This window comes from Ictalurus furcatus, chromosome 7 (assembly GCF_023375685.1).
Source record: "Ictalurus furcatus strain D&B chromosome 7, Billie_1.0, whole genome shotgun sequence".
Classification (NCBI taxonomy): domain Eukaryota; kingdom Metazoa; phylum Chordata; class Actinopteri; order Siluriformes; family Ictaluridae; genus Ictalurus; species Ictalurus furcatus.
In genome coordinates this window covers 13,184,016-13,201,469 of record NC_071261.1, presented here as the reverse complement: position 1 = coordinate 13,201,469, position 17,454 = coordinate 13,184,016, and the positions used below count along the sequence as shown (strand labels likewise).

Genomic DNA, 17,454 nt, shown 5'->3' with positions numbered 1-17,454 from the left:
TGTATGTCTAAACGGATATACAGCTTCTAGTAATTTATCATAAGTCAATGTTTAGTAGTTGAAAAAAAAATTCATGACAGCACTTTATTTCCCTTTTATTTGATGTTATTTTTCTGCATTTAAAAAAAAGCACATTATTTATTAAGTATACGAACGGCCATTTTATATATATCAAAGTCAAAACAACTTTTTGAGCGTGTACTGTATGATGCTTTGTATTCTAGGCAAAGAATTGGTTCGAGTTCGTTCCTCTGAACCACCAGGTGGCGATGAGAATCACATGGAGATACACCAGATACCCACCTTGTCATTCAGCAAGATGGCTGTAGATACGTCATACGTCAGTCTCCCTGGTGGTTATCTGTTATTTAGTGTCTAAGATTCCTCAGTTCAAGAACTAGCCACATTGCTAGCTACAGTGTTTTTCCAAAAAAAAGTTAAATATAATATTTTCATTACAACTTTTCTTGATTAAACACATTTCACTACACAACATGGCCACAACATGGTTGCATGCTAGCATAACATAGCAATTTTAGGTTAGCAAAAACTCTTTCTGGAAGGTTCTAGACAGTTGCTTTTTTTGACTGCAAATTTAATCGGTCACATTGTTCTGGGTGTTCTGAGGCGAATTCTTTCATAACATTGAGAAATGTACAAAGTTGCTCCATTTTCAGCCACATGAACAAATTCAGACCAGAACTGAATACGTAACATATGTGACATATGTCTTATGTGTTCCTTTCTTTTTTTTTTCTTTTTTTTTTACATAAACAGAGTAGCTCTTCAATTGTTAAATAATGCATCGTCCTTGTCTGATTTAATCGATAACGATTAGATTGTGTTCATACATAATTTGTAGAAACATTTAGAACTGTACAAAGGTGCTGCAAACCAGTTGCATATGCTCAAATTAATCATACTGTTAATCTGTTTTTGCTGTATTAGTGTGTTTATGCTCTTCCTAATTTAAAAAAACAAACATTTAGGACAGGTCTGAGAAAATTCTCTCATGAGTTTACATTTACACAAAGTTTTTTTAATAATATAAAAGAAATCTGCTACCGAATTATATATAAGAGTAGCCAACCAGCTAGAAGAATGCTAGCTGCTAGTCAATTCATAGCTAACACTGAGTGATATCAGAGCACATAATCTGAAGTGAGAACGTTTTCTGAAGGTTATAAATATAACGTTGATGAGATATTGTGAAAATGTGATGGTCTGTGTTTACAACGCTCACAATGAGACAAAGACTAACAGTATGAAGATGTTTATGTTAATGTTCACACTGCTAAAATATCGTTCGTACAGTAGCACTTCTACAGTGTTACATTTCTAAATGTTTCTGAATCTTATGTAAGAATACTCAGAGCCCTGAGAAAACCCTGACAGAGTGAATGTTGATGAAACTGAAAGGTAATTAAAACCTTTCGGAAAAAGCACATCAATTATGCTTACATAACACTGTTATAACGTTGTTGTTAGCATGCTTTCTATCTGAACACTGCCGGAGCTAGCATTGCGGCTAGTTTTTTTAGTCAAGGAATTCAGTCAAGGATTCTGTTGATTCTTACTTAGTTTGAAATTAACAAAAAACAAAACAAAAAAAACAGAGTTGTGTGTGTGTGTTTATCATGCTTCAGGACGACGGCGTTAATTAGGTGATGTTGATTTTGGAAAGCTGTGTATTGTGTATTATGTTGTTTTTTTTGTTGGGGTGGGGGGTCTTCATTTTTAGAGGGTTTATTATTAACACATTATCCACACACAAAAGAAAATTCTGGAATTATGAATGCTAATTGTTTTGATCAGGATGAATCAGGAATTTGGCCAAGATCAATTTAGCAGGTTATTTTGTTTGCGTTGTTATATTAAATTGTCATTTTTTTAGACCTTACTTGTGTGTGTCTGTGTGTGTGTTACAGTTTCATCCCATAGGACTGTCCATGTGTGAAGTAATATCTGTATTTATCAGTTGCATCTTGTTCATTACAGATAAAACAGAATATGCAAACGGTTAATGTGTAGGATACGGCCTTCACAGGGTCTATGATAATATAAAGGTTGAAAATGATAGGTATATTAAAGGTGTAATATAAAGTATTAACATAAAATAAACAAATGAAAAACACCACTGTGGGGTCTGTGTGCTTGTCAGCTGGTTTCCGCTTGCATGTTAGCTAGGTTAGCTGTTAACAGTAGCAGGTAAATGTTTATTTATATAAAGAATGCATTTATTTATTAATATATATAAAACACGATGAAATTTTGGACTCAAAGTGAAAGATACTATATAAATAAGGTTATTACTGACTATAGTAAATATTTAAATAAGTAGGCTATGCGATTTGAGACGCTTGGATGGACGCCCCGCCCCCTTCTCAAATTTCACCCAATGACAAAGCGGCACTGGCGTTTCCATGACAACACGGCGCTATAACACGAGCACTTGTATCCTGCTTCACTAAAGGCCTCTGCTCAACCGAGTCAAAGGGGTAATGTTATTATTTTTACTCGTTTATCCCTAATTTCCACCTTTTATTCCTCAGAAAGTGAGCTAAAGTGTGTTGGAAGTGTTAGAGGATGAAAAGCAAGTGTTCAGTTCAGAGTAAAAACGTGATCACTTTATATATGCTGTAAATAAATGAAAGTGTAATGCAGAGAAATGCACAAATCAGCTAGCTCTCATTAACAGCTAATGATAACTTAATAACTCTAAACATTGCGTATGATTATAATATTATCATTGGAATTATATTCATAAACATAGAACAGAATAGAGGCCTTCTCCAGAATATTAGTGAATATCGGCATCTATAAAGAAATTAATTTAATAATTAATAATCAAAGAAATACATTTATTAAAAGTAGTTTTTAATTAAAAAAGGAAACCAAAACTTTCCTGAATTTTCTGAATCAGATGTATTAGAGGAGGAAATCAACATTTCTGTTCCAGAAATATATACAAGAACACACACAAGACTGTTGTAAAGGTTTACAAATGTCCATGAAATATTATTAATTATTAATACATTTTAAAAGTGCAGCGTTTGATCATGTCGGATGCGGCGAAGGAGAAGGCCATCCGGCTGCTGAAGAAGCGAGAGAGCATGTCGTCTCTGGGCAGTCAGGACGTGAGAGCCAGGAGGGAAGATCTCACTGTCAAGACCAAGGAGTGAGTTCCTGAGTTCCTCACTATGTTCCCTTTACACCACATGCACTCGATTAGCTGAGACACGTTCAGTGTTTGACGTTTAAGTCTTTAATTTTGCACTGGGGTTTCGATCTTAATGTTGCTAACAAGTACAGTGTAGTGGAAGCTTATAGCTACCAGTTTAGCATATAAAGCATCACACTCCCACAACAAAGATGTTGTTTGGCTCAATAACAACAGATTTGTCATTCGAATCCCTTGTTATATACAAGCTCTGCCTTTGTACTTTAGGCCACACCCCATACCTGAGTCAGATGCTTCTGGTGCAATTAAATCCGACATTTACATTTAACACTAATAGACCGCTGCATGCATGTTGTGATGAGTGTGTATTAACCAACCATTTCCCGTGATGCTCTTCTCTCTCTATAGCTCTATCAGTAGCGTGTCCTATATGGACGAAGCCGGTCACCATGACGAAAACCCTCGACATGCAGTGCAAATGGAGAACACGTACCAGCTTGGTGAGCCCTGTTTGGTTGGGTTTTTTTTAGTTATTAAAGTATTAATCTCCCAGGAAGTGATGCTGGTTGCAGACGTACATCCCTCACAGACTTTACTATTAGATTTAATATAGTTACTGAAAAATAAAAGTGGAATTTAATATCTAGACCTATGTCTAGACCTTCCGACTAATCAGAATGCAGAACTCCACAAGGCTGTGGTATAAGAGTGCCAATAAATACAATAGTTTTTGCCCAATCACTCAACCTGACATGTCTTTGAGGTTTACCCGGTTCTCTTTTGCTAAGGTCCCACAAAGCAGTTCCCCGTGCACGCTGTGAGGGAGATCCTGAAGGACGTTCTGAGCAGCTACCTGCAGGAGGAGAAGTATGAACCCGAGCTATGCAGACAGATGACCAAAACCATATCAGAGGTCAGTTTTCACTATGAAGGGCGGGGCTTTCTGAGATTCTATGTCACAGAACCCTCGAGGAGTTTTCCAGGACTAACATTGTGAACCTGTGTTCTAGTGTGTCGTCATGATCACTTGAGATTCCAATGATTCCAATTCTTTTTTCCAATGATTCCAATTCTATTTTTTCCTAAATTCTGTGTTCCTGCAGGTGGTGAAGGCGCGAGTGAAGGACCTGATGATCCCTCGCTATAAGATCATCGTGATGATCAGCATCGGCCAGCTGGCAGAGCAGAACCTGCGCATGGCGAGCCGCTGCCTCTGGGACGCCACCACCGACACGTTTTCATCGTACACTTTCAAGAACAGCTCGCTCTTTGCCGTCGCCAATGTCTATGCCGTGTACTTTGAATGATGCAGTTGAGTGTATGAGAACCACCTCAGAGTGAAACCATGGGTTCTAGCTTTAAAGAGTTCTTCAGGATTAAGACTTAGTAAAAAAAAAAGGAATTGGGGATTGTAAGTCAGGTTTGAAAGCTGATTATGGAGGAATGGAACATTTTCACTGGAATCTAACCATGTCATGATGACATAGATTGGATGCATGGATGGATGGATGAAAACTCTTCTTTCAAAGACTTTTTTCCCCATTGCTCTAGATTACATTGCAGTTACTGTTGGATGGGATGGACACACTGATGGATCGGTATATGGAGGAGTAGATCTGTGAAAGGATATATGGATGTATGGATATGCAGATGTATGGATGGATGTATGGTGTAATGAATAGATAGATAAACATACATGGATGGATGGGTAGATGGGTGAATGGATAAATATATGGATAGGTTAATGATAGATGGATGGCTGGATGGATAGATATATATGTATATGTGAATGGATGGATGGATGGATTAATGGTTAAATGAATAGATATGGGGATGGACAGGAATGGTGGATGATGGATGGATGGATGGATATATGGTTAAATTAATGGATATATGGATAGACTGAAAGATGGATGGATGGATGGATGGACAGAAAGATGGATGGATGGATATATTGATAGACGTGTAAATGGATGGATGGATGGATGGACCGAAAGATGGATGGATGGATATATTGATGGACGTGTAAATGGATGGATGGATGGATGGACAGAAAGATGGATGGATGGATATATTGATGGACGTGTAAATATAAATTGATGGATGGATGGATGGATGGACAGAAAGATGGATGGATAAATTGATGGATACGTGTAAATGTAAATGGATGGATGGATGGACAGAAAGATGGGTGGATGGATGGATATGTGTAAATGTAAATGGATGGACAGAAAGATGGATGGATGGATGGATATATTGATGGATATGTGTAAATGTAAATGGTGAATCGTAAATAAACTGTTCACTGGAGCAGAGCTCTATAAGGTTCTAAACATGATACATTATTAATAATACATTATTACTAGTGTCACAATCCACCATTACAGTTCAGTCAGTATTCATGATATAAGATCAGAGACACGTTTAAATGTATCAAATTTATTTATCATACATCTCACATCATCATCACCTTCATCATCATCATCTTCATCTTCAGCATCTTGAACATCATCAGGATAGTCAGCAGCAGCACACATTGTTTTATCAGTCTATATATCACGCAGCATTATCATTCATTACACGCTCCTTACAGACATTACTGCCTTGTTTGTATTGAACGTATATGCAATTACGTTTATAGATAAAAATTTTGTCATTGTTTAAACCCACTCATAAATTAAGATAAGGTTCAAGGATTGGTTAAGAAATTGGACCAAAAGAAATATATAATGCGTAATCAAATCTTCATTTTCAGCCTTATTTATCAGGTTTGCATGTAAAATAATAATAATAATAAAAAAATAACAACAACAACAACAACAAATAGTTTTGTAACGCTGTGAAAAAACAACAGGTCTGACGATCTCTTATTTAAAGTTTTAGCAATGTGTCTATTGGAAATGTGGATTAAATTACACCTAATTTAATAAATTTTTCTTCAGACGAGCAAAAAATAAACCAGAACATGGAAGTATTTTCATTATGAAATCAATTAATGGAGAATTAATACCAGAAATTCGCCAGAAATCGGCAGTTTAGCATGAATGAAGAAGCAAGGTTGGCGCATTAAGATTTCTTGACTCCAGTTTAGTTTTCGGTAACTAAAGTAAACTGCACAAGAGAAAAAAACAACATTTTAATGGCCTCTCCAGGCTTCTGTACCATTTTAATTATGTAGTTGCTGGTAATGGTTTCGAATCTCTGGAGCATGAAGTTATCTCAAATGATTTCAGATTTAACAATCCTGTTAAACTGATCACGTTCTCAGAGAACTGAAATTAGTCTGTTTTGAATTATGATAGTTAGTAAATCTTCCAATCGTCCTGCCAATCTGTGAATTGATTGATGTATGAAGTACATGTGCTAGGTAGAGTACAACAGGAGTGTGTGTATGTGAGGAAGTGAAGGTGAGCAGTGTGAAGTGTCTCAGGTTTATATTGCAGCATGACCACGAGCTGCTTTTTCTCTCTTCTCTCTTGATAAAAGTCGCCGGACAGAAATGAGGTGGTCGGCGGGACGGTATTTCTCTCAGCACATGAGCGTCAGGTCGCTTTTCCTGCAGCCCACGCTACAGCAGAGATCCAGCAATGCCGATTCCTCGCTCCTCCTGAACCTCAGCGTGTCCTCCGGCTCTGAGTCTGTGTCCAAAACACACCAATGAACACAGTTTTAGGGGTTAGGTAACTTTCTGAGGAGACACGCAAAACATTCCTGAGAAATAAAGATTCTGATGATTTTCTGATCAATCAGATGGTTACTGACCCTGTGTGAAGATCTCGTTCAGGCTCCTCCTCCATCTGGAGCCACCACACGTGTAGACGACAGCGCGCAGGAACTCGCGGCCGCACAGCCTCATGGAAATTTGGGACGCTTCTGTCGGCGGCGTACAGACCAGCAGGGACGCCAGGACACATACCAATAGCAGGACCTTCATAGCTGATAGAGCGTCTGTCGAAAAAAAGCAGGCTAATGGAGTAACAGAGCAACGGCGCTTCACTTTTATACTAGACGTGCCACGATTAACGCACCGTTGACGCATTTGTCGGTTTTCCATGACTCTCCAAATGACACTGTTTTCCCCACATGAATATAAAAGGAACACCTCCGGCGGAAGAGCAGCCTCTGCGGTTTTTTTTCTGCAAAACACACCTGTTGAAAGAGCCATTTCTTTCATTTTATAGCGACATGCGTGTAATGAGGCTGGTTTATAGCCGTGCACTGGGAAAGTGAGTTATAATGATGCTATAAAGACACTCATGCGTAAACACATACGATCGGCAATTGGTGTCGTTCGAACGTAATGGCGGCACTTACCTGAGCTCGATCAGGCCGACGTCAACAGGAAAAGCATGATCGGTTCACGAGGCAGTTCATTTTATGTCGCAACATCATTTCACAAAACACTGCGCAGAAGATTCCACGTAAGAAAATTCTTTTCAAGAATAATAATAATAATAATAATAATAATAATAATAAGCTAGTGGTCATCCCATTAGCTTAAGAGTCAGTGTTGATAGAACTGGTTACATTTGTAATATTAAAGTGACAAAAGTCGTAAGCAGTATGTCCCCCCCCCCCCCCAAACATATTGGTGAGTAAACTGTACAAAATGTGCGGTTATTGTTAGTAATTTTATGTATCTAGATGCCATATGAGTCTGGTTCCTCTCAAGGTTTCTTCCTCATGTCATCTCAGGGAGTTTTCCCTTGTCACTATCGCTTCTTGCTTAATTGCATTGTTGTAATTATGAATGATTGACTGAGCACCAACTGGCCGATCTAGTTTGTCCTTTCAGTATAAGGACATATCAGCCAATCAGATGCCAGTATATTTTTAAAGTGGCCATGCTTTCAATAAGCGATAGGTTCAGAATGAACCTGACAGCTGCTCATGTGTGTAAGACTGTGTAACAGTGCACAAACTGCAGTCATTAATTATCTCACACACACACACACACACACACTGCTAATTCTCACTTCACATTTCAAGACAGTGCCAGTGAAGCTGTTCATACATGAAAGCTCTGTTTCCAGGGAATGAGGAAGTGTGAGTGCGTCAGACTGTGTGGGTCGCGACAGTTTCACAATGTAGTAAAAGAGAAAACAAATTAGGAAGAAAGAACTTAGAAAGTTGTATCACGAGTCTGTGCGTCAGACACAAAGTTCCCCTAAAACTTTTTTTTTGAAGAGTGTGCATTTTCCAACAAACCAATCCAACAAAAATCATTTCTCCTTTACAGTACGAAACATTCCACCCCTGCACTGCTGAGTTCTGAGTTCTGGATTCTGATTGGCGCTGATTGGAGCGCGGGTTTATATTAATGCACTCGCTCGAATACGTTATCATTTCTATAGTAACAGCTCGTTCACAGCTACGTGTAAGCTCCACATAAATGGATTAAAAGACATGTGTTCGCTGATACGCGAGGAGTATTATTTACGGAAGGAGTATTAATTTTGGGGTTCTGTGAAGGTTTATGAATATTAATAAGCAATGGGAATTTGTGGGCAGAGCTTGTGAATTGGAAGGTCGTGTATTAAAAAAGTGTATGTATTACAAATATATAGCTACGATTTTAATAGACATTCAGGAACACTATAAAATGTGTGAAAATATAAAGCTACAGCACCTTTCATGAAACATATTTATTATTAAAGAAGCATGAGGTATGATTAGTCAATTTTTTTTTCTAGATTAGGTAAATAGGTGAGTTTGACATTAGAATGATATATTTTTTACTCCTTGAGCCCGCCCCGTACTGTTCACGAAGCTCTGCCCCAATCCAAACACAAACAAGCATTCCGGCCCGGAAGTCAGCTTTCCAAATGGGCCATCAACTTCAAATTTCAATTTCCTGCGTTTAAACATTTGATATGTTTTCTACGTTCTATTGTGAATAACATACGGGTTAATGAGATTTGGAAATCATTGCATTCTGTTTTCTAAAAAGCGTCCCAACTTTTTTAGAATTGGGGTTGTACTACATATCTTCCAGAATATTTGTACAAGTACAAATTTTTTTTTTTAATCTACTGTTGCGACTTTAACAGGATCAAACAAAACATGATCTCTGTGTATTCCCATAAACCCCACCCATTCCTGAAATATTTATGGTCAAAACACATTCCTAGGGTTGATCTCAACTGGTGAAAAAGCCATTCAAGAAGTACAGAAGTTATGTAAAAAAATTTTTAAAAAACCAAAACGTTAATAACAGCATTCTTTTCATTCAGAGGATTCCTCCAACACTTTAATGACGCAACATGTTCAGGCAAAGCTGCTGTACAGAACATCTACACTGCATATACATTTAAATAGTTGGCAGTATTTTTTAAAAATATTAATGTATCTATCTATCTATCTATCTATCTATCTATCTATATATATATATATATATATATATATATATATATATATATATATATATATATATATTTCAAATAATACTAATTATTAGCATTCTTATTATTGTTGTTAATATTGCAAGAATGAATTGCAGCGGATGATATTAAAGTTCTTTATATTCTATATACACTCACTGATAGTTCATTTTACAATGAGATGACAGAGCTTAACAATGATGTTTAAAGTAAGTAGATAAAAGTATAGGCCTGTATTTACAAAAAAGATGAGATTTGAGTGAGATGTCTAAGACACTTCTGTTGTGTCTTATCGTACTGTAGCTGCATTAGTGTACATTTGCTTTGGTGCACAACTGATGAGCTGATCAATAAACCTCTCTAATCAGTTGATGCAAAAACTGGTGGCTGATTTTTGACCACAGTCATACTGTGTGTGTGTGTGTGTATATATATATATATATATATATATATATATATATATATATATATATATATATATATATATATGTGTGTGTGTGTGTGTGTGTGTGTATGTGTGTGGTTTGCTGAACTCGTTTGACCTCTAGCGTGTGCATGTGTTCCCCTTAATCGTAACCTCTTGCCTTTAAGCTTTGCCTTACTGTGTTCCTCACAATGCACTGAATCACACACAAAGTGTGACCTTAAACGTTCTCGGATTTTGTGAAACTGCGAGACAGAAATGAAAGGTGAACTGAAAGAGGAGCTTGACCTTCAGCACTATGATGAGCGTTCTGCTCCATGATCCATGATCCAAATTGATTACAGCTGAAAATCGATCGTAATTTCTATTGGAATTGTAAACGGCAGAATCGCTGGCATAAAAACAATAAGCAAGTGCACACATGACAAATTTAAAATTTTCCACTCAAACAGGAAAAACTATCTAAATTCGTTCTAATAAAGATTATTCTAACAAGGTTAGCTTTTTCTGTTTCACTGAGATATAAAGAGGAGGTTGCACACATGTGAAATCTAGAGGTGTAACAATACACAAAATTCACATTTCAACGTTATTGATAATGTTCGACTTTAATAGAAGCGTAGTGAGAGTGTTTATGTGATCCAGTATAACTAACAATAGCGAGTAGTGTTAGCAAGAAGCTAGCCAGCTAACAAAACTCTCATTTCTGATGATTAGCTTCTCAAAACAGTTATTAGTACAGTCTGTGTTATAAATTTAACAGAGTACTGTGACGGTTATGAACTGATCTAAAGCTAATACTGCTATAAACGCATTTAAAAGTAGAGGAGCGGATCTTTACTACACACTGTTCACCGTGTGAGCGGCCATGTTGGTTTGATGTCACTCAGTAAACAGGGAAGGAGCCGGTAGTTGAGAAGACTCGTCAAAAGTTGACGAGTGGAAATTTCAAGCCTAGGGGGGTGTTTTCAGTGGGTTTTACAGGTTGTACGTGTGGAATTATAAGTTGTGACCTAGCTATGTTGTCAGAGTCGTGCCACTCTCTGTCGTACTAACCGTTTTTTGAATCCACTACAGATTATGAACTTCTCAAATCGCCATGGTGATTGCTCACCATTGGAGATACAGAGGAAGCTACATTCTCAGACGAGCGAGTGTGGACTTGATTAAGTTTAAAAGTTGATCACACCTTATGTAATACAAGTGCCATTTTATGGCAAACAGCCCACTTCGTTATGCAGTCTGTTGAATATGTTGTCCGATACGCAGACGTATCGAACCGAGAGCATCGTATTGCTCGCACCGTATCGTTATGCCCCTAGCGAAATTCCTTTGCACCAGCCACCATGTTGCTCTTTGTATTTTTAGTTATTACTCGTTGTATTTAATATACGCCCGTGTTAAAATGCGTGAGCGTGAACAGAAACCATATCAGAGCCCAGAACTTAATATAGTCGCTTCAACGATCTCACAACCAACACAGAGGCGAAAAATTTACTAAAATCCTCCCACAATCACAATATGATCAATCATGTGTCTGTGGTGTTCTAACTGCAGAGCTACAAAGACCTGATATGTTGTTAATTATTTTTTTTTTAAACAGCATAATAATTCACTTCACTACAGTGACGGTTACGCGCATTTTTCCCTTGAGGTACAACTGACGAATCTGCGACGGTAAAAAATCTCGATTGCGTAATGATCATGATTGCACTGCCTGGAGGAACACATCACCGAGGAAGAGAAGGAAGGGGAGAGCTAAATCATATCTGGTGCGACACGTTTTAAATATTTAAGACCAAAACTTTAAATAATATGCATGTATGTTTTAAAGTTGAATGGTTTAAACGTGGGAATCGGACACGCAGCGATTAAAATGAAAAGCCATTGAGATGAAAAGTAGAGTTATGGAGGACACCCCCGCGCGGTGTAAGAGTGGTTCAGTCCAGTGGTGGAATTCCGAGAAGTGAGAGCTGAGCCTTCAGAGAAGTTCAGATTCCAGGAACAGCCGAGGGACTGATTTCTAAGAAAAACGCACCAGGTGACTTAAATTCTGTTATCTGATAATAATAATAATAATGCCGGTTTTTACACGCGATTTAAAACACTATAATTCGTTTTCACCGCTTTTATTTGAACCACGCTGGTATTTTTTTTATGTCTTTAAGCTGCTTGTAGTTTGTTTTTAAACCGACGCAAAGTTGTCTGTTGGCCTGAGTCTTCATTTCTGCTTGTGTTTTAGGAGAATATTAGTCTCTTAAAATTTTAAAAACTTATGATTTATGATCATACAGAGCAACAGTAATTCGTGCATGAGGTTTTATTTCACTTTTATGAAACATGAATTAGTAAAAGTCAGCTGGGGGAGTGAAGTAGTTTGGGGGCTGGGAAGAAACTGCTCTAATCTGCATTCTTATCTATGTGGGATTTATTTTTCTGTAATAAATAAATACACACACACGTCATTAAAAATAGCTTTAAGATCAGTTTGTATAGTTTGAGTATAATTATTAGAATTACAATGACAGTATGTTAAGTTGTAATTACGTCACAGGTCTGCATTGTGATTGGTCGTTGACTGTGAAGGTTGTTGATTCGTTTCCTATAACAGCAATGTGCTGGTTCTGGTTCTGATACCTTATTGTTTCTATAGTAACAGCTCGTTCACAGGGACTTATGGAAGGGGTCTCCAGTGTCAGAAGTGAAGCTGAGCTTTAAAACTTGAGGTTTTCCGACATCTTTAGGACAGAGGAGTTAACGTCAGTAGCTGCGTGAGGGAACGACTGTTTATAGCTGCCGTATAACATGAGTGACGATTTGTTTGACGTTAAATGTAGTCGCTTGTGGTGTAAGACGAATAAAAGACTTTGGGATGTTCCGTGATGATGATGATTTGATACCAATTCTTTTTTCCCCGTGCCGGTCTCACGGTTCTGGGCTGGTGTTGGTGGACTGAACGTGTGTGTGTTTTCCCAAGCAGAGTGTTAGCATGAGCAGCACAGCGGACGGCTGCGTCCAGTTCATACGGCACGCAGGTGACGTGCTGTTCAACTTCAACCGCCTGCGCAGCCGGAACATCCTCACCGACGTCACGGTGAGGGTCGGGGGCCGAGAGTTTCACGCACACAAGACCGTCCTCATGGCCTGCAGGTCAGTCAGTAGTTAAATGCGCAGTCATCACTTTGGTGTTTTTCTGCACGTCGTAACTCTTCATCCTCATCATCCTTGTCTTTTCTCAGTGGCTTCTTCTACACCGTCTTCATCAACGCACACAAAACCGACCCCGCGGTGGTTAGCTTGGACGCTAAGGCTGACCCTGACGGCTTCGCCATCCTGCTGGAGTTCATGTACACTTCCTGCCTGACCCTAAAAGAGCGCTTCATCATGGCCACGCTCAACACGGCCATTTACCTGCAGATGGAGCACATGGTGGAGACCTGCCAGCGCTTCATGGAGTCCAGGTAACTCGCTAATTACGGAGCTAGGTGACATGAAGCCAAATTAAAGCAGCCAGTTGAAATGAGACCTTGCCAATGGAAACGGTTTCTTCTTCTCACAGGGGTTTGAGCGTGAAGCAGCCGCGAGAGGAACCACCAGCTGGCTCCACCCACTTACCTCAGGACATGACTGTTGACCTCCGTGACGTCTCTCCTCCTACAATGCACTACGCAGTCAGCACTCCCCGCCTTCCTCCTCTACCTTTTCCGATGGGCTCCGTCTCAAACGCCAAGCTGCTTTCCTGGGAAATTCCGAAAGACTGCCGAGCCGTAACTCGCGGGCCGTGTTCCAACCCGGGAGGAAGTCGAGGCAAGCGTTCGAGTATGGACCCTGATGTCCGGAGTGCGAAGGTGGAGGAAGCTGAGGTAGAGAACTCTTCTCACGTGGTCACTCCTCGCAGCCCTCTGAAGTCGGACTGCCAGCCGAATTCCCCGGCCGAGTCGAGCGGCTGCAGTCGAGAAGCCACGACTCCTCCAAAAGTGCGCAACTGGAAGAAGTACAAGTTCATCGTGCTCAACTCTGCTGAAGGAGACGAGAATCCGCTCCGGAATTCGAACCGGTACGTTAAAGATCCGCTAAGCATTGTTTCCTAGCTAATGCAGCAGCTGCTCGGTGCCCTCTAGTGGCATAGTGTGGTTTAATTTTTTTTTTGAATCCTGTTTATGTTGCTTTTCATTGTCTGTTTTGTTTTTCCTACCAGTATATAGAATAATTATCAGTTAGCACATTAGCATTTTGTGTATTAGCCTTTGCCTTGTGTCTGTAGAGCCCTGGAGAAATGCAGCGAGACAGCGAGGAAGCAGACGCCTGTCTCCATGTCCACCCACGCCGCGAGACATGAGAGCAAGGCCGAGACAAAGACCGGTTAGTGTTTTAACTTTAAATCGAGTTTTTAATTTAATAAGTTAGCAAATGATCTGTTCTGATTTAATATTTTAAAGAATGCCCTCTGTTAGTGAAGGTGTGGCATCTGTATTTTAATTTCAATGAAGAGGAGTGAATTCAGACTCGGAAGGGGCGTGGTCTCTGTGCTTTAGTCCCAGTGAAGGAGGTGTGGCTTCTGTACATATTAGTCCCAGTGAAGGAGACGTGGCTTCTGTACATATTAGTCCCTGTGAAGGAGGTGTGGCTTCTGCACATATTAGTCCTAGTGAAGGAAGCGTGGCTTCTGTACATATTAGTCCTAATGAAGGAGGCATGGCCACCCATATCTCAAGCCTTTTTGGAGATTGGCTTCACTTTTAGGAGCTGTAAGGTGTTATAACCTGGTTATAGATGTCGTGTTGTGCTTTTCACACTCTGTTATAACTCTTAAAGCTCCAGTAAAGTCTCAGAGTGAAACATACAAACCGGTTTCTTGTGCTCCTGATGTTCATCTCCTCCTGCAGAGAGCACTGATCTGACCTGCGGTGAGTGGGACAAAATGGAGAACGACTCGGAGAACCATCAGTGTCTCCATGATGGCAAACTGTACGACTGTGATGTCCTCAGAACCTCCTTCACCTCCAACCACAACCTCACTAACCACAAATCTGTCTCTCCAGGTAAAGTCATCTCACGTTGTTCTATAGAAACCAGACCAAGATCTAACATCATCGGAGAATCACATTTCTGTGTCTCGCCGTCAAGTCGAGGCTTATTTTAATTAAAATAAAAATAAGCTTGTTACTAAATAAACAATTCTTAGCTAAATTAAATGGATTATTTAATTCTCAACTAGCTTGTTTTGAATAACAGCTTCCTTTTAATAATCTGTGAAATGATTGGCTGTGGGTTTTACTCCCGCCTCCACTGAAGATGGAGAATGTAATTATTAATCACTTATCTATATTCTGATTTAATTTAGTTTTAAATAATCACTTGTTTAACGTAATAGCAATTTATCAATTCATTTGTTTGTTTTTATGTAAAAGTATTTTAAGCTATGAATAAATAAATATTCTATATTCATTAAGTGAATACGTTATTATATAAATATACGTAAATTAAATCATCATAGAAATAAATAAAATGGATTAATTCACATTATAGCGTGTTAAGTTATTAATAATTGCATTTTTTTTTTAATTATTGTTTAGAGGCAGAACCCAAATAACTAAATGATTATTAATTAAATATTCCTTCCAGTTTTATTTATTTTTATACATTTTTTAGAATCAGTTTATTTTAGCCAGTTAGAACTTTGTGCTTCTATCTATTTACTTGTTTAACAGGAAAATATCATTTAAATCAAGTTGAGTGAATAAACGATTGTGCCGGCAGGTGAGAAGCCGTACCGCTGTGGTGTGTGTAGCGCTCAGTTCAACCGACCGGCCAACCTGAAGACTCACCTGCGCATCCACTCGGGCGAGAAACCGTACAAGTGCGAGACGTGTGGCTCCGCCTTCGTCCAGGTACGACCCCGCCGGAGCATGAACCTCGCATGAACATTTGTAAAGTTCCAGCTTTCTGACCATGACTCGTTCCTAAATCTGTCAGGTGGCTCACCTGCGTGCTCACGTGCTGATCCACACCGGCGAGAAACCGTACTGCTGCTCCGTGTGTAACACGCGCTTCCGCCATCTACAGACGCTCAAGAGTCACCTGCGCATCCACACCGGAGAAAAACCCTACCATGTATGCGCAACGTCGCTCACCTTAACTCTAATATGTTTATATCGTTAATGAGTTTACAATGAATATTAATGAGCATATGAGGAATATTGATGTGTACAAGTAATATTAACTAGCAATGAATATTAACAAGGGTACAATGAATATTAATGATACAAGTAATATTAATAAGTGGGCAGTGAATAAGTGTATAAGGAATATTTGTTTATAAAGCATTTATAGATTGTAGTGTCACGGGGGGAGATTTATTTACCCACAGTAGTGTTTTATCACTGATTTTTAGCTCGATTTTTACATTTCTTTAAGCAGTTTGAACTACGTATGCTCACTACATGAAGTGTTGTAAGTTATAGCCTCACCCCTACAAAGTGTGCCTGGCATTTAAGATTCAGCTACAAAACCAAGCCAGTTCATAAATGACTTAAATGTCTGACTTATGACTTTTTTTAACATTCATGTTATGTATATTTACTTAGTATTTACGTGAGACATAATTCAAAATAATTGTATGTGTGTGTTCTCTCCAGTGTGAGACGTGCGATCTACGTTTTAGGCACAAGAGTCAGCTCCGTCTGCACTTGAGACAGAAACACGGCGCTGTGACCAACATCAAGACCTCTAACCGCTGAAACACAGACGCAGCAATTTTTTATCTCTCTCTCACTCACACACACACACACACGCTAATACAGTGGTACGTATACTGTGGGGTTTAAATGTCTTGAGTCTACTAATGACTCATCACAAAACTAACATCAGATTACAATTCACGATATCTGTATATAATGACTGTTGTGAAATACTCTGTTCTGATTGGTCAGTTGTGGTATCCAGGGGTGTGTTTATTTCTAAATCTGAGCCGTTCACTGTATATAAGAAATTTCGTTCATATCGGCTCCCTGTTGATTTAAACGCAAACGTTTCTTTAACACTGGAGTGCAGATGAGCGCTGACTTTAGCTAGCCAATTCTGTGCAAAAATAAAATATATACGCATATATATATATATATATATATATATATATATATATATATATATGAGAGAGAGAGAGCACTTATCAGTATTATGTGTTAGTTAACATGTTGGATAAGTGGTTGGTAGTGCACTCACACTCTTTACAGTCGTATGTGTAAAGGTTCCGGATGTTTTATGTATTATATGACGTGTTTTTATGATGTTATAAAGTACACTTATTTTTGCACTTGCTGAATGTGGTACATACGAGGTACTATAAAATTTACATAAAAAAATCCCCAAAAAATGTATTTATAGATGTTTTGTAGCTTTTCTGTACAGTATTTTGATATAAAAAAATAAGTGGAGATGGGTGTTGTAATAAAGTTTTTAAAATAAAAACT

The 17,454-nt window shown here is 38.7% G+C and overlaps 3 protein-coding genes across 5 annotated transcripts; 2 read left to right on the top strand and 1 right to left on the bottom strand.

Moving 5' to 3' along the window:
• Window positions 1-1,532: 1,532 nt before the first annotated feature.
• Window positions 1,533-6,127, top strand: dynlt5 (dynein light chain Tctex-type family member 5). 2 transcript variants are annotated; one of them, XM_053628620.1, is made up of 5 exons: window positions 1,533-2,498; window positions 3,046-3,178; window positions 3,590-3,681; window positions 3,970-4,094; window positions 4,285-6,127. In XM_053628620.1, the coding sequence occupies exons 2-5, from the start codon at window positions 3,060-3,062 to the stop codon at window positions 4,486-4,488; spliced, it is 540 nt and encodes a 179-aa protein (XP_053484595.1). In that variant the 5' UTR covers window positions 1,533-2,498; window positions 3,046-3,059; the 3' UTR covers window positions 4,489-6,127. The 2 variants fall into 2 exon arrangements, with proteins under 2 accessions (XP_053484595.1, XP_053484594.1); XM_053628619.1 differs by having other exon boundaries at window positions 1,534-2,498; window positions 3,051-3,178.
• Window positions 6,128-6,709: 582 nt separating this feature from the next.
• On the bottom strand, window positions 6,710-7,254 carry insl5b (insulin-like 5b). Its single transcript, XM_053628621.1, has 2 exons — window positions 6,944-7,254; window positions 6,710-6,819 (listed from the first exon to the last, which is right to left on the bottom strand). Exons 1-2 carry the CDS (start codon window positions 7,233-7,235, stop codon window positions 6,710-6,712), a joined length of 402 nt encoding a protein of 133 aa, XP_053484596.1. The 5' UTR covers window positions 7,236-7,254.
• A 4,470-nt stretch (window positions 7,255-11,724) lies between these two features.
• Window positions 11,725-17,452, top strand: bcl6ab (BCL6A transcription repressor b). 2 transcript variants are annotated; one of them, XM_053628583.1, is made up of 9 exons: window positions 11,725-12,026; window positions 12,966-13,135; window positions 13,225-13,446; window positions 13,545-14,042; window positions 14,250-14,347; window positions 14,872-15,027; window positions 15,746-15,876; window positions 15,962-16,099; window positions 16,624-17,452. In XM_053628583.1, exons 2-9 carry the CDS (start codon window positions 12,975-12,977, stop codon window positions 16,723-16,725), a joined length of 1,506 nt encoding a protein of 501 aa, XP_053484558.1. In that variant the 5' UTR covers window positions 11,725-12,026; window positions 12,966-12,974; the 3' UTR covers window positions 16,726-17,452. The 2 variants fall into 2 exon arrangements, with proteins under 2 accessions (XP_053484558.1, XP_053484560.1); XM_053628585.1 differs by having other exon boundaries at window positions 12,963-13,135.
• The last annotated feature ends 2 nt before the right edge of the window (window positions 17,453-17,454 follow it).